The sequence below is a fragment of the Eulemur rufifrons genome, chromosome 21 (genome assembly GCF_041146395.1).
Source record: "Eulemur rufifrons isolate Redbay chromosome 21, OSU_ERuf_1, whole genome shotgun sequence".
In the NCBI taxonomy this organism is placed as follows: Eukaryota; Metazoa; Chordata; class Mammalia; order Primates; family Lemuridae; genus Eulemur; species Eulemur rufifrons.
In genome coordinates this window covers 890,633-908,589 of record NC_091003.1, presented here as the reverse complement: position 1 = coordinate 908,589, position 17,957 = coordinate 890,633, and the positions used below count along the sequence as shown (strand labels likewise).

The 17,957-nt window shown below is 53.6% G+C and overlaps 1 protein-coding gene across 1 annotated transcript in view; it reads left to right on the top strand.

Annotated features, from left to right (window-relative positions):
* The window catches only part of LOC138401820 (E1A-binding protein p400), a 100,822-nt gene that overhangs the window by 37,414 nt on the left and 45,451 nt on the right, over positions 1–17,957 (top strand). Inside the window, exons 17-28 of the mRNA XM_069497418.1 lie at positions 1,480–1,616; positions 3,681–3,850; positions 4,144–4,318; positions 4,428–4,564; positions 5,708–5,894; positions 7,936–8,102; positions 9,555–9,724; positions 10,793–11,059; positions 12,975–13,139; positions 14,802–14,960; positions 16,528–16,622; positions 17,129–17,400. Of these exons, the coding sequence (XP_069353519.1) occupies positions 1,480–1,616; positions 3,681–3,850; positions 4,144–4,318; positions 4,428–4,564; positions 5,708–5,894; positions 7,936–8,102; positions 9,555–9,724; positions 10,793–11,059; positions 12,975–13,139; positions 14,802–14,960; positions 16,528–16,622; positions 17,129–17,400 (2,101 nt within the window). The remainder of the gene's footprint in view (positions 1–1,479; positions 1,617–3,680; positions 3,851–4,143; positions 4,319–4,427; positions 4,565–5,707; positions 5,895–7,935; positions 8,103–9,554; positions 9,725–10,792; positions 11,060–12,974; positions 13,140–14,801; positions 14,961–16,527; positions 16,623–17,128; positions 17,401–17,957) is intronic.

Genomic DNA, 17,957 nt, shown 5'->3' with positions numbered 1-17,957 from the left:
AGTTATCTGCTAAGTTGTAATTTTTAAATTTTTTATTTTATATTTTATTTTATTTTATTTTATTTGAGACAGAGTCTCACTTTGTTGCCCGGGCTAGAGTGCCGTGGCATCAGCCTAGCTCACAGCAGCCTCAGACTCCTGGGCTCAAGCAATCCTCCTGCCTCAGCCTCCCAAGTAGCTGGGACTACAGTCATGTGCCACCATGCCTGGCTAATTTTTTCTATATATATTTTTAGTTGTCCACATAATTTCTTTTTCTTTTTCTTTTCTTTCTTTCTTTTTTTTTTTTTTTCAGTAGAGACGGGGTCTTGCTCTTGCTCAGGCTGGTCTCGAACTCCTGAGCTCAAACGATCCACCCGCCTCGGCCTCCCAGAGTGCTAGGATTACAGGCGGGAGCCACTGCACCCGGCCAAAATTTTTTTTTAAGAGACAGGATCTCACTGTGTTGCCCAGGCTGGTCTCAGACTCCTATGCCCAAATGATCCTCCCACCTTGGCCTCCTGAACAGCGGGGACTACAGGCCTGCACCACCACGCCTGCCTTAGTTTTATTTTTAATCTTGTTTTTCATTGGAAGAAACATGCCATCTGGGTTTGATTTGCGTTTCTTTACTCATGAGGTTGTGTCTTTTAAAGCGTTTATTGTCCTCTTGTATTTTTTTTGTGTGTGTGTGTGTGTGTGTGAAATTTCTGTTCATATTCTTGGTTCATTTTTCTATTGGGTTTTTTTTTTTTCAGAATCAGGAATGGTTTGTGAATTAGTAATGGCCATAGATACATGTTTTGCTGATATTTTTTTCAAAGTCTACCATTTCTGTCATTTAACTTGGTTTATGTTTCATTTATAGCTTAGAAATTGAAGTTTGTTACGTATATATTACTCTAATAGTTTAAAAAAACCTTAGTTTTCCAAAGAACAACATTAAAACTACTTCTCTGGGAGTGGTGTGGGTGAGCTCTGACTGAGGGCAGGAGTCTGGGGTTGGCAGGAGCCCCTGAGCCAGCGAAGCACAGCTGGGGGCGCACGGCAGGGGTGCGTGACCGGGCGGGCCTAGGCAGGGCCTGGGCACTGGGTTTGAACGCGCAGCCTATGTGCTTGCCGCCTGTTCCTGAGGGCCGCTCCCTGCAGAGAGGAGTTCTTCCCCAGGCTCTCAGAGGGCTCCACTGTGGTTCCAATAAACACCAGTTTCATTCAGTGATGACTCATTCAACACGCGTGTATGAAGGGTCTCCTCCGGGTCAGGCGTCGCGTCCCTGCGGTGTCACCGTGGGAGCCACAGGGAAGATGCCATGCACTCTGATGGCACTAGAGGCCTGTGCGGGTGTCCCGGTGTCTGCTCCAGTTGTGCGGTGGCTCGTTTGACACGTGCATATTAAGCTTGTCTGGTCGAACATAGAGCTGTGTGCCTGAACTTGACAGAGCAAAGTGGAAAATGTTCTTTTGCACTTTGGGAAATTCTGTGTGTGTTTTCCGTTGTAGGTAACTGGGGCCCTCATCTTGTTGTTGTGAGAAGCTGTAACATACTCAAGTGGGAACTTGAATTGAAACGCTGGTGTCCTGGGCTCAAAACCCTCTCGTATGTTGGCAGCCACAGAGAGCTCAAAGCAAAGAGACAGGTATGTTTTTTAAAAACACAAAATAAAACTAAACTGAAAACCATCTTAATTTTATAGAAGACAGATTTAAAAATGTGAAGACGTACTTATCAATAATTGTTACAAATCATTTATTGGTGAGATACCAGACGTTGAAGTTGTTCCTAGATCTTGAAACCCTCGACAGCATAGACGATGCCCCGTCAGCCTTCCCTGCGCGGGGGCCCGTGTGGACAGGCCAGGTGTGTGCAGCTCAGCTTCGCTCTCCAGAAAGGGAGGGACTTTCCCTCCGGGACCGCAGTGTGCTCTGGAGACGCCGCGGTCCTTCGCCTCGTGGGCCCCTCCCTGGTTGTCGCAGGCGTAGACGAGAGAGTGTGGTGTGTCCTGAGTTCTGAATTACAAATTCATAAAGTAGTTTCCATGAAGATGTTTTCTAAAGAATATTTGTAACGTACAGGTAAGTTGCTGGGAGAAATTTGGACTTTTTTCTCGTCCACCCAGCATTAGTTTCTAGTCTTAGGTCACCAAGTAAGTGTATAGTGATGACAGTTTTTCACTGAACATAAAACTTCGGCCTACCCTCAGACCTTACTGTGTTACAGCGTTTGCCGAAATAGCGCCTTGAAGTATATTTTTTTTAACTCTCGGTCTCAGTCTGTTTATGCTGCTGTAACGAAATATCACAGACTGGGTAATCTGTAACAGTAGCATTTACGTCTCGTTCCGGAGGCTGGCGGGCCAGGTGCCAGCAGGGTCAGTGTCTGGTGAGGGCCCAGTTTCCGCTTCCAAGACAGGGCCTTGTTGCTGTGTCCTCGGGAGGGTCAAATGCTGTGTGGCATGTGACATGGCGATGGTCCACAAGGTCCTGGGCCAGGTCCCTCCAGCCTGTGTAAGGCCGTGATCCGTTCATGAGAGCAGAGAAGTCCCCACCTCTTGATGCTACTGAGTTTTGGAGGGGACATGTTCAAGCTATAGCACTGTTTCTAGTCTTTGTTTTTTAGAAGCTTGTAGTGCGGTCCATTGCAACATTGGTAGTCACTTTTTTTTTTTGACATAGTCTTGCTCTGTCACCTGGGCTAGAGTGCAGTGGCATCAGCCTAGCTCACAGCAACCTCAAACTTTTGGGCTCAAGCCATCCTCCTGCCTCAGCCTCCTGAGTAGCGGGGGGTACAGGTGCCACCAGCACGCCCGGCTAATTTTTTTCCTATTTTTAGTAGAGAGGGGGACTTGCTCTTGCTCAGGCTGGTCTCGGACTCCTGAGCTCAAGCGATCCTCCCGCCTTGGCCTCCCAGAGTGCTAGGATTACAGGCTTAAGCCACCGTGCCCGGCCTCAGCCGCACATTTCTTATCACCACATTTTTCCCATATTCAGATCGTATACTGTAAAAGCTTGTCTCTTTTCTTTTTTTTTTTTTTTTTTTTTTTTTTTGAGACAGAGTCTCACTCTGTTGCCCAGGCTAGAGTGAGTGCCATGGCGTCAGCCTAGCTCACAGCAACCTCAAACTCCTGAGCTCAAAGGATCCTCCTGTCTCAGCCTCCCGAGTAGCTGGGACTACAGGCATGCACCACCATGCCCGGCTAATTTTTTCTATATATGTTTTTAGCTGTCCATATAATTTCTTTCTATTTTTAGTAGAGATGGGGTCTCGCTCTTGCTCAGGCTGGTCTCGAACTCCTGAGCTCAAACGATCCGCCCACCTCGGCCTCCCAGAGTGCTAGGATTACAGGCGTGAGCCACCACGCCCGGCCAAGCTTGTCTCTTTTCTAGTAGAAATAGAAGGATCTTCAGGATCCTCTGTGATAATCTCTCTATTTTCCAAATGATGATTGTCGTTGTCTCCAAAACAGCTTATTAATTTGTAAAGCAAAGTGCTTTACACTCTTAGAGGAAAAGGTAAAAATATACATTCAGCCATTTTCTGTGCAAGAATAGCAAGTTGTTAAGAAAACCGAGTAAAATTATTACAGGTGGGAGCTATTAGTATTTAACGTGCGGTGACAGCTCTGGGAAGTCGCTCCTGTCGAGGTGACTGGTGGCAGGACGAGGCCAGGACCACGCTAAGACGTCATCTTTCTGTGCCGCAGGAGTGGGCCGCGCCCAACAGTTTCCACGTCTGCCTCACGTCCTACACGCAGTTCTTCAGGGGCCACGCCGCCCTGGCCCGCGTGCGCTGGAAGTGCCTTGTCATCGACGAGATGCAGCGTGTGAAGGGCATGACCGAGCGGCACTGGGAAGCTGTCTTCACCCTGCAGAGGTCTGGCCTGCCCCTCGGTGCTGCGTGCCGCGGTCACCACTGAGTGTCTGTGGTGGTGTTGACGTAGGGGGTTCTTTTGAAGAAGTTTAGGCCATTGCGGACACACACAGGATCACCTTTCAGCTTTATCATAGCACGTAGGGCCACAGAGACCCACAGGGGTGATTCAGTCCGCTCCCTGGCTGCGAGGCACGCGTCCGTCTGTGTCAGCTCGCAAAGTCCTTGCCGCCCGTGCTCCGCGCCAGGCCGTGTGTGTCCCAGCGTCTCACAGGCGTCTCTTGTCTCGTTTGCAGTCAGCAGCGGCTGCTTCTGATTGACGCGCCGCTGCACAACACCTTCCTGGAGCTGTGGACCGTGGTGCACTTCCTCATCCCCGGCATCTCCAGGCCCTACCTGAGCTCCCCGCCGCGCGCCCCGAGCCCCGAGAGCCAGGACTACTACCACAAAGTGGTGATCAGGCTGCACAGGGTGTGTCCGCCTTGACGCCTCGAGCGCGCTCGTTAGACATGCGCGTGCCTTGTTGTCAGTGTGTTATGCCCTGGTTTCTGGAAAGAGAACAATGGATGTTTCTTTTCAGGTGACACAGCCGTTTATTTTGAGGAGAACTAAGAGAGACGTGGAAAAGCAGCTGACAAAGAAATACGAGCATGTTTTGAAATGCCGCCTTTCTAACCGGCAAAAAGCCTTGTACGAGGACGTCATCCTGCAGCCCGGGTACGCGTGGGGTCTGGGCCCCTTCGCCCCTCCAGCCAGGAGCAGAGCCCTTCCTGTGAGCTCGGTCGCAGGCTCCCTCCTGGGAGGACCAGGCTCTGGGGCCGGGGGCCAGGGTGTTCCCTGGGGTCTGGTCTGGAGGGCTCTGCGGGCTCTGATGTTGCCAGTTCTCTCAGGCGCACTCTGGCCTGGCCCCCTCTGGCTGCTCCACTGGCCGTCTCGGGTTCTGCTCCTGCCTGGCTGCCCGCGTGTAACATGACGTCCGTCCCCGCTCTCTCTATCCACCGGCTCAGTCTCACGACACTGAGTTTAGATTCCCCCAGGAGCCTCACTCTGCTGGGCCAGCTGGCCTTTCTCACCAGCCACGGGACCCAGCGCTCGGGTCCGCGCTGGCCCTGGGGGAGCCTGCTGGTGCCGTGGGGCAGCCCAGCAGCACAGGGGGCACGACTCAGGCTGCAGTGCCAGCGCCACGCGCTTGCTGTCCCTGTCACTCATCGACACAGCGTGGGGCCCCGTGAACGGCCCCACAGTCCTCTCTCTGGCGGTTTTGGTTCTTTCTGCCATGCTCTCTGTTTTCCTGAGTTCAGATTACAGAAAAAACAAAAACCATGGAAATCAAGTTTTGCAAGATTTTAAATTTATTTGTACTTGGTAATGACGTCCCGCTGTGTGTCTGCTCTCACGGAGCTGAGAAGAATCACACGTGGTGTGCTCACGGGTCTGACCCGACACCACTGCACAGCCTGCACGGGGCCCCTGAGTTCCAGACCCTCCCGTGTGGCAGCCGGCCGCCACTCCTGGCCCGGTCACCCGCCTCACGTGTTCCTCTCCTTGTGGGAAAAGAACGTGGGGGTCCCAGGGATGCACCGTGGCAGAGCTGGGTCTGAGGCGATGGTGTGAGCACGTGGCTGGCGGCGGGGCAGAGACGGTGTGGGCAGAGACGGTGTGGGCAGAACCGTGGCTTGTGGCCACTGGGCTGAGCCCCCAGTGCGAGGCCCGGGTTACCCTCGCCGCGCACCTTCCCCACGGCTGCAGCGGGAGGCCCCACCCGGGTTTGTGAGGGTTTGGGGCTGTGCGTGCGCAGGCTCACGGCAGCACGCGGTGGCCACTCAGAGTGCCGCGTCTCGTGTCTTCTTCCACGAGCAGAACTCAGGAAGCGTTGAAGAGCGGGCACTTTGTCAACGTCCTGAGCATTCTGATGCGGCTGCAGCGGATCTGCAACCACCCCGGGCTGGTGGAGCCCCGGCTGCCGGACTCGTCCTACGTGGCAGCACCTCTGGAGTATCGGTCGGCCTCCCTGACCCTGAAGGCCCTGGAGAGAGAGCTGTGGAAGGTGAGCGGAGGACTCAGGAAGCTGCTGGTGTTCGAGGGCTTCTCAGGCACGGTATAGACACAGCCGTTCTTAGACACTGATTTCCAGCAAGCTGTTGTCCCGCATTCTGAAATTGCCTGGCACTGGGCTCTGTCCAGCAACGTTTGTGGTCACTTTTGCCGCCTCGGGAATTCTGCCCGTGGGAGACAGGCTCGCGGTGCCGAGGGAGGGTCTCCCAGGAGCAGCAGCCTCCGTGCGCACAGAGCAGAGCTTTGCCCAGGGCTGCAGCGAGACCCGTTCCCTGGCACAGAGAAGCGGCTTGCTGAGCGCAGAGTGGCATCGTGGAGGGCGCGTCCGCACGCCCTCTGTGGAGTCGGTGGGTGCGGTGGTCAGGCCCTGTGGACCCCGAGTGCGCGCGTGGCTCCCCGCCCCCCGCCACGCACCCGCTGGGTGCGCCTGGGCAAGGTTGCTCCTTAGGGCAGACGGAGTTTCCTGCTCTGCAAAACGGGGGTGCTCGTGCGCTGCAGTGGCTGTGCGTGTCACACGCTTCGCAGGAAGAGCCTCATGCAGTAAGTGGCACCTGGGACCTCGGTGCGTGCTGTTTTTTTGTTGTTTTCTTTCATTTTTCAGAGAATATTTTTACTGAGTTAAAGAAAAACTGAGCCATGTGGAAATAAAGGTGAACCAGAGGTACATACCTGAGGAGGAGAGGTGTCACGTGTTAGTGTGTAGTAGTTTTATGGTGTGCCTTTATTTTAAAACTGCATTATTGAGGTAATTCATGGACCATAAAACTCGCCTTTCTACACTGTGCAATTGGTTGGTTTTATTACGGTCACAGAGTCGTGCAGCCCTTACCACTAATTCGAGAATATTCCGTCACCCCAAAAAGAAATCCCATGCGTGATAGCAGTCACTCCCCAGTGTCTGTCCCCGGCCCCTGGCAGATAGTAACCTACTTTCTGTCTCTGTGGATTCGCTGCTCTGGACTTTCATATAAATGCAGCCCTATAGCACCTGGCCTTTGCGTCTGGTTTTCCACTCTGCGTAATATTTTCGGGGTTCATTTCAGTTGCAGCATCTGTCAAGAATTTCATTGCTTTTGAAGGCTGAATGTTCTGCCCTGTGGATAGAATACGCTTTGTCCCTTCTTCAGCTGATGGTCACCTGGGTGGTTTCTTTCCTGTTATGGCTGCTAGAAACAACGTTGCTGTGAACATTCGTGTGCGCAGCTTGGTGCGGGCACAGGTTGGCGTTACTCTCGGGTGTGGACCTGGGGGTGGGACGGCCCGGCCACGCGGGCCCTCCGTGTTGAGCCGTTTGAGGACCTGCCCGGCTGTGCTCCCCAGAGGCTGTGCCAGCTTGCGCCCCCACCGGGGGGTGGGGTTTCCCTTCCTCCACGCCCTCACCTTCCTGGTGGTGTGAGGCTGCGCTGTCAGAGTGTGAAGTCCTAAGAGCAGCACAGGTGGGTGGTGCTGGGAAGGAGGATGTGGGCTTGGGGGCCGCGGCCACACGTCTTCCTCCGTCGTTCTCCGTCACGGGCGTCCGTGACCGGCCAGGCCCGTGCCTGTGCTGCAGGCTCGCTCCCTCTGCCCCGTGTGCCCGTGTGTCACTGAGACCTGAGGCGGCTGCCTCCTTCGTCTCTGCAGCCAGCCTCGCGGGGGTCACAGATAGGCGGCACGGCGTCATGCTCCCACACCGACCCGCACACAGGCTCTCCCTGCTTCTCGGAGAAGCCTGTCCTGTCCTCGCTGTGCAGACCAGACACTGCCTGGACTCTGTGCTCCCCCTTCTGTCAGATCCAGCGCGTCTCTCAGTGCTGCCTTCTCCCTCTCCTGCCCCTGAGAGCGCCAGGCGCCACCGTTGCCGTGGCGGAGAGTGGGAAGCGGGCACGGGGGGCTCTGGCCTGCCCACGCCGGAGCCCGCGAGGGGGTCAGGAAAGCCCTTCGGGGAAGACGCTTGCTTTGGGGCCCGGCTGTCGCATGAAATAGGTCTCATTCTAAGTCGAGTGCTTTTCCTACCACCTCATGTAGTAAGATTTTTTTTTTCTCTTTCTACTTAGGAAACGGATCTTTCTATGTTTGATCTGATTGAGTTAGAAAATAAAATCACTCACCACGAGGCAGAATTGCTGTCTAGGAAGAAGGTCACGCGGAAGCTGCTGGAGGAGATCTCCACCTCCCCACCCCCGTCAGCCCGGCCGGCGGCAGTGAAGCTGAAGGCCAGCAGGTGTGTGATGCGGCCAGAAACGGCGGGCGGCTTCTGGCGACCTGGGGTGAGGGCCCAGCTGACCCCGGCCTGTGTGGTGCAGAGAAAGGCTGTTAACCTGAGATGGGGGTCTGCTTCTCCTGGGAATTTCCCAGATGTCCTGGTTTGGGGAGGCAGCTAGCTGGGGCCACTCACCTGCCCGGAAGAACGGCCCTTCTCGTCCATCTCGAAGCCAGCTTGGGGGTTTGTGGGGCCTTCAGGGGTGAATCCAACCCGGTGCCCGCTGTGGCGGCAGCCGGTGCAGCCAGAGCAGCCGCGAGTCGCGCTGATGGGGTGGTGGCAGGGGCAGGCAGAGGGCTCCGCCCCAGACGGCAGTGATGTCACTTCCCTCCAGCGCCACCTACGTCACATCTGAAGTGATGCTGTTGCAGGTGTCATGAGGCCAGTGGGGGAGGGCAGACATGTTAGATGAAGTCAAAGTGTAAATGATTCAAGGCAGGCTAAATCCAGCCATTGGAAATATGCGAAATCCTAGGCTTGGGTTAAAAAGGAAAGAGAAAATGGGTATTTTAGAGATAGAGGCCAGCCCTGTAGACCGGCAGCCTGTGCTTGCTGCTGTGTCTGTCCCTGGCCACCTCGGGGACTGTGACCACTCACCCCTCCTCCCCAGCCCCGAGCCAGCAGGCTGCTCCTGAGGGAGCCTGCAGCCCTCAGTTAAATAAACAGATGGCGGCTGCTCCTCCTGGTGCCAGTCTGGCTTCACTTAACACACTAACTATTGTGTGAATTGTATTTAACTCTCACTGGTTTTGAGCCCAGGGCCTTGTGAAGCATATGTAACTCACACGTCTTTTTGCCTTGGGAGCCACGTGAACTATTTTTCAAGTTGCATATAACTCACACACAGAAATCTAAAAAACAACTATTTTTCATTAGAGAGGATCATTTTGTTTTCTATTTTCATAACACACCGTGGCCCCAAGGGAGCATTTTTTTCTAGTTTGGCAGTCAGTGTGTTAATGGCTTTCTGCGGCCGTCTCTGCCTGTTACTTGGTACGCGTGTTTTGGAAACTGCCACTGCAGTTGTCCAGGTCACAGAGCATGTTCCACGTCCGTCACCTGAACCGCCATGTTATCGAATGATTTTGTGTCATAGGCTTACGTGCTACGTGTGTTTTTTCTAGTCCACATTAACGTGAACTTAGAAACGAGGTCACATTCATCGCTGTGTCACCAAGAGCCAGGGTAGCTGCACCACTTTGGCGTGCCGAGTCTGGGCAGCCACTGCCCTGGCCTCGCGGTGAGCCGAGTGGAGCAGCGCTCAGGACTCTTTCCCCCGCCCTCTTTGTTAAGCTGCACTCCTGGGGCCAGGAGCCGCTAGCTGGCCTGGCGGGGGGCGGCCCTGTGTCCCCGGCTCCCTCTCGGCGGCCTGGTGATGCTTTGTGTCTTCCTGCCTGGACCGACGGCATCTAGGTTGTTTCAGCCTGTGCAGTATGGCCAGAAGCCCGAGGGCCGCACCGTGGCTTTCCCCAGCACCCACCCGCCCCGGACGGCGGCCACCACCTCGGCCACTGCTGCTCCACAGGGCCAGCTTCGAGGACGGCCACCTGTTGCCACATTCTCTGCAAATCCGGAGGCAAAAGGTAAACTTCACGTAGCTGTCTACTCTCAGTGTTACCGCAGTTTTTGTGGAAGTAGTTCATGATGCTTTCTTTCCTCTTGCCCCTCTGGACGTTGTAATCCCTCCTCTGAGTGGGAACAGAAAGTGTCCTGGCTCTCCGAAGATGCCACATGTCATTCTTGATGAGTTTCAGACTTTTTTCCTTAAAATGGATTTTTTTCCTCCATTCAAGAAATTTCATTCTTAGTTGAGTAATTGTTTATCTGATGGTGACGTGTACACCTTGGCAGAACATTTTCTTTTACATACATAGGTATGTGTCTATCAAAGTCATTTGAAAAATTTGAAACTTTTGTTGTTATTGTAGTTTTTTTTTTTTTTTTTTTTTTTTTTTTAAAGAGACGGGGTCTCGCTATGTTGCTCAGGCTGGTCTTGAACTCCTGGCCTCAAGCGATCCGCCCGCCTCCGCCTCTGACTAGCTGGGACTACAGGTGTGTGTCACTGTGCCCGGCTTGTTTAGGAAGCTTCTGAGAAAGTCTGTTCTTGTTAGATTTTGTGCCGTCATTTCAATGGAACTTGATTCCTTTGAATGAAGGGTAGGTAACACAGCAGAGAAGGCAATGAGAGAGTTAAAAAGCGTCCACCGTCTGATCAAAGGGGCCTCCACATCGTGTCCGTGTGGTTTTCTGAGAGACATAAAGTTCAGAACTGCATTGTTGCAGGAGTTCTTTGTAAAGATAAGAACGGAAACTCTATTTATGCTTTTTTGTGTGTTTGGGAAGTAGTTTCTAATTAATATTAATGCTTGATTGGGCTGACTTTGAATACTTTTCTGTTTACTCTGATACATACCATGTAGTGTACCGATTTGCTCCAAGAGAAAATAACTAACAGTAGATATAAAGTTATATCTCTCTCACTCCATAGACTGTATCGGCCCCTTCTTTTTCTCCCCCACAAAGAGAGGGCTCCTTTTTGAGAGATAGTGTGAAATAATGTTTATTTTATTTCTTTAAAATTCGGGTTTAAGATACTGCGTTTTATGAAGAACCTCTAACGGCTTTGCACAAACCAACCTTATCGATTGCAGTGGCAGCAGCCCCGTTTCAGACCTCTCAGGCTTCCTCCAGTGCTCCAAGACACCAGCCCGCCGCGACCTTCGGCACAGCCGCTAGCCCAGCCCATCCTGCGAAACTGCGGGCTCAGACCGCCGCACAGGCCTCGGCCCCAGGCCCGCCCCTGCCCCCGCCCCCGGCCCCCACGCGCGCGGCCGGGCAGAGCCCCTCGCACGCGGCCGGGCAGAGCGCGCTGCCTCAGAGGCTGGTGCTCACCTCGCAGGCCCAGGCCCGCTTGCCCAGTAAGTGGCCTCGCCTTTCCAGGTCTCCGCCATCTCTGCCCCCAGGGGTGTGCCGAGAACACGGGTTGCGTGAAGCGCCTTGCTGTCCACTCCCTTGTCTGTCCCCATCCCGAGCCCTCGTGCTGCCTGGCCCTGCCGTGCTGTTCGGCGGGGGGGCCTCTCCAGAGGCCGGTGGCAGGGCCTCCCTGCTTTCTGCTCTCTCTCCTGACCCCTCGTCCAGCTCTGCTTTCCTGCTGCGTTCGCTGCACTGCTTGGGGTGCTGCTCATGGCACTTGACCTTGTGTCAGCCGAGGTCTTGTTCTGTCACCCCTACGGGCCCACTCTGGGGTAACAGGGTGACAGGCACTGCTTCCAGAAAGGTGACCTCCTCGCCAGCTGGGGGAACGAGCTGTAGGTTTCTAGAAACCATTAGTTCTTTTTAGTGTCTCACTTATTACCAGATTTAAACTTGGAATAAATAATTGTTCAACCACATATTTTATAATAATTTAGTGACTAAAAACAAAATCACACTTTTAATTTTTTTTAACATAGACTTCTTAGTGCAGCCAGTAGGATTAGTGTGTTTTCGAATTCTGTATGGACCCTATTCATTCTGCTGTGGAAATTATCCTAACTTAAATCATGATGGGTTATATCATTTCTCAAATGCCACCTCAACTGTTTTACTTGTTGACATAACGAAACCGTGTTGAGGCCTTTCTGGAAAGACGGAAACGGGAGCGGTGGTGGAGCGAGGGGCGCGGGGCTCTGACGAGCTTTCCCCGTCACGAGTCTGTCCTCCGCTGCCCGCAGGCGGAGAGTAGCCGTCCCAGGTCACTGCCCGAGGGGAGCAGCGCTGCGCGTTTGCGTTTCTGTAGGACCAGACGCTGCTTTGGTTGGGGGGAGAGTGGTGCTGGGTGTGCCAGGGAGCCGTGCCCGGGGGCGTGCGAGTGAGCAGGGGCAGCGCTCCTGTCGGTCAGTCGCCCCGTGTGGGGACCACGGAGGCCCAGCAGGAGCGCGACGTCCCTACGCACACATCTCTGTGTCTCCTATTTCATTTCCCCTCCTTGTTCACAGTTGTTCTGTGGCAAGACGTCTTCGGTATTTTTCTAGTCTTTCACTAACTGTTCTCTTTATGATGTCACTAATAATTCTGGCATGGATTTTCTTGGGAGGAGCATTTAGGCTCCCACTGGGTGAAAAAACCTTTAAACTGATTGTGTAATTATCTCCTGAAGGTAGTACCTTTTTCAGTTGGAGACATATGACTACATCTGAGTTATGTTTAAAAAATGTTTTAGGCAACGTTAAGTTTCATATTTTTTTTTTACAGTAAATGTTATAGATTGAATCCTACCATCTAATTCAAGTTAGTATGAAACTTTATATCTTAAAGTTTATTTATGTATGTGATTTATTTATGGATGTATGTAAATACCTGCCTAGATTTTAAAAGAGTTATGAATGTAATCGAAGCTAGTTCTATAAAATCCTGTTTTCCTCTGTGAGCTAAATTAGACATATACTTTTTCAAATTTTAAAAGTTCTTTAAAGGGACAGGTTGAGAGGCAAATTTCCAAGTGTATTACAAATAGATTTTTGCTACTTCTGATGATTGCTTTTTTACTGTTTGGTGAGAAAACTAAAGTGCTCTTTAGTAGTTTGGTTAATAATATTAGTGTCTGATATCTAAAATCCCTACCAGTTATGGTTAAATAAAGTTAACCATTAAAGTCTGATATTTTCTTTTCTCTTTTGTATTAGGATAATTATTTTCTTAAAGTGGTAGAAAGCACTGTCTCCTAAAGTGTCACTTGTGTGACACTTCAGTTTACTATAGGTGGTCATTATATATAACAAATTATCCTCACGGTGACGATCCCCCGCTTACCCCAAAAGAGTGTTAACTCACTCTTCCCCTACCTTTCCACAGGTGGCGAGGTCGTGAAAATAGCTCAGCTGGCGTCCATCGCGGGCCCGCAGAGCCGGGTGGCCCAGCCAGAGACGCCGGTGACACTGCAGTTCCAGGGCAGCAAGTTCACGCTGTCGCACAGCCAGCTCCGGCAGCTCACGGCGGGCCAGCCGCTGCAGCTGCAAGGTAAGGGCGGGGCTCACGCTGGCGCTGCCGTGACAGGAGAAGCTCTTCGCTTGAGCGCTGTCCCTGTGCCCTGTCCCGCCACACTGGGTGATGCGGGCAGGTTATTTGGCCTCTTCACAGCTTCAGGTTCTGGGCTTCCAGGTGCATTAATGAGTCTCACCTCACAGGGGTTTAGAGGACCAGTGAGGTAACATTTGGAAACCGCCTGGTTGCCTGCTACTTGATACATTCTTAGTAAACCATACTCATTTTTTTTAACAGTATCTGCCCTTTGAAAAGAGTTTCCTATTTTGTACATCAAAATAGAAACATTTGCTGCTTATTGCCCGGGCATAGTGTGGCTCATGCCTGTAATCTCATCACTTTGGGAGCCCAAGGTGGGAGGATCACTTGAGCCAAGGAGTTTGAAACCAGCCTGGGCAACATAGTGAGACCGTCTTTACAAAAAAGAGAAAAATTAGCTGGGCATGGTGGTGCATACCTGTAGTCCCAGCTACTCAGGAGGCTGAGGCAGGAGGATCACTTGAGCCCAGGAATTTGAGGCTGTGGTGAGCTGTGATCACACCACTGCACTCCAGCCTGAGCAACAGAGTGAGACTCTGTCTCAAAAATACATAATAAATAAATGAATGTTGCTGTCTAATACAAATGTGAGATGAATTGTCATAAAAATGCCAAAGGATTAGCAATTCATGTATGAGAAATTATTTTCTTTTACATATATAATTTTTAATTTCAACTCCCAGACAAAAGCTTTCAGACCTTTGGCTAAGAGTAATGTGTTTCTCTAAAAACTACTTTTTAAAGAAAATGAGGGAATGGAACTTGAGTGGCATCTTAATATTAATCTTAAATGGCCACATGGCAACAATGTAGCCCTTTCAGTTCGTCTCAGTGGCAGATAATCCTTTGCTTCCCATCTTTCAGGTTAGAATTCAGAAGCAGGGTCCACGGCAGCCTTGGCTGACCCTCTTCCCCCGCAGGCCCCCCACGAGTTGCAGCCACGGCTCTTGTTGGGGTAGAAGGCTCTACTGTCCCCCGGCCCGGGGAGCGCTCCTGGAGAGGCCAGCAAGGCCTACAGCAGAGAAACCGCTGAATTTGGTTTAACGCTGTTTCTCCAGTGCCCTGGAGCACAGAGGCAAGGCAGTGCGTGAGCACCTCCGGGAAGCGTTCCTCGGGGTGAAGGAAGCCGGGAAGATTTAGTCGCACAGAGGATCAAAAGTGGCAGCTCCTTAAGGAGCGGCAGTAAATCCGCAGACGCCGGGGCTCGTCTCAGTTTTTTGGGTATTCTTCATCGTATGTGGCAGCAGTTGGAAGTGCCCACGTTCTGGGATCTGGGCATGGGGACGTCCCTGTGACTGGCACGGTGCCTGGAACCGCAGGGCCCTGCTCACGGCGCCTTCCGGTAAGGACCGTGAGGGGAAGACGAGCGTTTTCTTGCCATTAAGAGAAACAGACTTTGTTCCTTAGCTGGTTCATTCACTGTGGGTGATATGTTTTCCTATTTCTCAAAGTAACTGAACTTTGCCTTGACTTGTTTGCGTAGACTTGATTTTGGGTTTTCAGGTCACCGCCTTGACCTTGGCACCACGTGGTGGTGGCGCGGTGCGGGGCGGTGGCACACGTGCTGCGGCTGACGCGCCTGCGGACCTGTGCTTGCAGGCAGCGTCCTCCAGATCGTGTCCGCCCCCGGGCAGCCCTACCTGCGAGCCCCCGGCCCCGTGGTGATGCAGACCGTGCCACAGGCAGGTGCTGTGCACGGCACCCTGGGAAGCAAGCCCCCCGCCGGCGGCCCCAGCCCTGCACCCCTGACCCCGCAAGGTAGGGTGCTCTCAGCAGCAGGAGTCTCGGCTTGCAAGCTTCTCTCTGACCTTCTTTTCCTTCTGAGGCGCCTGGAGGGCGTCTGTGTGTCCGACCGCTGTGCCTCAGGACATCAAAGACTGGTTTGTGGCTGTCTCTGGTCCCCAGTGTGTGCCATGGCGTCAGCGGACTCATTTTCTTTCTGTTGTGCTTTCAGAGGCGTTGGTTGGATACAACCAGCCTCCACTGTCCTTAGGTTTTTGTTTGATTTTGTTCTAACAGGAGACTTTTAGAATCGTGGCAGATTTTGCATGTTAATGTGTCACAAATGCACTTGGTGAGCTCTGGGTTCCCCGGGAACAGGGTGCTTGTGGCCGCTTGTGCAGGCTTTGGGCTCTCGTCTGTCTGGCCTGCACACCTGCCTCCCAGCCCCGTGTCCCGTCCTGCCACCTGGTGTGCTCTGTCCTGATGTGGCATGTCCTTGGGGACACAGAGACCTGCAGCGGTGAGGTGTACCTCACTGAGACCCCCGAGTGGCCCAGACACTGTGTCCAGGTCGCTGAGAGGTTGTACCAGCCCCAGCCCCACCTGTGTGTTGTCTGTGGGGTGCTGGGTGCGAACCACGGCAGGCTCTTCAGGACACGTCAGAGGAGCTGCAGGGCTGGCGGGTAGGGGACGTCACCCAGCAGCTGTCCTGCATCCTGGCACGGCCACCAGCTCCACTTGCAAGGTCTTTCCTGCACCCTCAGAACCAGAACAGCTCACCTTGCTTTCTTGGCGATTCCAGAAACTTCTGCACCCCTCAGAGGTCGATAAGCCCCTGCTCTGTGGAGCCCCTTCTCTGAGCTCCAGAGGCACCGGCTGGAGGCCTGGACCCTGAAGGCCTGGCACCCTCCCGGCTGCTAGGGTCTGGTGGCCTCAGCTCTCCTCTTTGCCCCTGCGGGGCCTCCCACCCTGTGCCCCCGCAGTCCTCAGGTACCTCTCTGGCACATTCTTCGTATGAAAGTCTGTCCCGCCAGGTGGCTGACCCTGGCTGACAGAGGGTGCGGTGTCCGGAGCAGCCCAGGGAACAGATCCTAGATGGGTGCTGGGTGGTTCTGTCATGGCCTCGGGGGCTGTGCAGGCTCCTTGCCAGTGGGCAGGGCTGCTCGTGGCTGGCGGGTGCAGCCCAGTTGTCAGGGCGTCACCTGGGTGGGTTATGAAAGTGTGGCAGTGGCGGTGGAGTGCCCAGGCTGGGTGGCCGCTGCATGGACCCTGACGGCAGCGAGGATGACCGACCGCAGGTGTGAGGCATCCTGGGCTTCTGAGTGCGCTGGAGCCTCCCCGAGGGAACGGCGAGCCCAGTGCTCCCGGCCCAGCTCAGGCCGTGGCCAGAGAACCGGAGGCTTCACTGGCAGATCTACGTAGCGTAACACGCTCTAGCCGTGTGCTAGTGCAGGATGAGGTCTTGGGAGCCGGCTAGCAGAGCATGACTTTGCAGAGATTGTGCTAGAGCCACTAGGCTGAGGTCCCGTAGAACGGGCTGGTAGCAGACTAGCTCCTGTGGACTCTCGGCTTCCTTTTCATCTCTTTGCTTTTGCATTTGTAGTTGGTGTTCCGGGCCGAGTGGCAGTTAATGCCTTGGCTGTGGGGGAACCTGGAATGGCTTCCAAACCGGCCTCTCCCATTGGGGGACCAACTCAGGTAAGGTGCCTGGCCCTGGAGACAGGTGTTGCTGGATTAGCCCTGTTACACTTAGACAGGTTGTTTCCCACAAGCTGCTCATCGTGTTTGGTTGTGTATTTAAAGGCTTCTGTTTCGTACGGAAGTCACATGTTCCTCAAGTTTTGTGACTTCAGGAATACATTTTTTCTTTGAACTATAGAATTTTGATTTTAAAAAACACATTTGCTAATAAAAGAAATTAAACTGGGCTTTACAATTGCGAAAATCTTTTCTCGTTTTTTCAGTTGTTCTGTAAGTCTTCCTACGCGTTAGAAATGCTCACGTGTGTCTTGAGGATCACTTCTCACGTGGGCAGGGTGCGGAGCGCCCGTTTTCGCGGCTTCGTTTCTGTCCCTGTTTCCCGTGGAGCGAGGACGATGCGTGCTGCAGTGTGCGCGGCCCACGGAGCGCCCCGCGTGCTTGGTGGAGACGAGGACTGGCCGTGCCGCGTCTCGATAACCATCTCCACCCCTGTTTTGGTGCAGGAGGAAAAGACCCGGCTTCTGAAAGAGCGGCTGGATCAGATCTACCTCGTCAACGAGCGGCGCTGCTCCCGCGCGCCCGTCTATGGAAGGGATCTGTTGGGGCTCTGTTCCCTGCCTGGCAGAGGAGAGACCCCTTGGCCGGGCTCTGCTGACAGCGGTCTGGGCCAGGGGGCCGGGCCAGCGAGCCCCTGTGCGTCGGCCTCCAGGAGGAGGTCAGCGCTGGTGCCGCTGCTGAGCCGGTGTTGGGAGACCCTCCAGGACGTCGTCCACAGGTGAGTCAGCCTGTGCAGACGGAGGGTTCGGCCTCCCCATCCCCTTACTGTGCTGCTCCCCAGCAGCTCTCCTTGTTGTTTTGAGACGTTCATCTTAATCCCGTAAGCCTCTCCCAGGTTGTCCCATAGAAGCCCACTGTGAAATGCTGTTCGGGGCGCTCAGCTTTGGGCTCGGGTGGTCTTGTCTGGGCACAGCCTCTGGATGGACCTGCCACCTCGCGGTGGGCGCAGTTCTGCGTGCGGGTAACAGTGGCACGTGCTGACGATTCTCTCCATCCTGCTCTTTCAAAAGTATCTTGTTACGATAACCACGAGTGACTGCTGCGTGAGGAGAAATGTGTGCGGGATTGAACTCAGCATACGCTTTAGTAGAGGAGAAATGACTCCACGTGGCTGAGCCTGTACTCACCTGTGGAGAGCGCTGGCCTGTGCGGTGTCACGCGGCTTGGCCTGTGCTCACCCCTGGTCCGTGAGGGCTCTGCTCCTTCCTCACCGTCACTCCCTTGCCGAGGAAGCCCGGGTGCTCCCTGTACCATCTCAGGGCTCAGCTCTCAGGA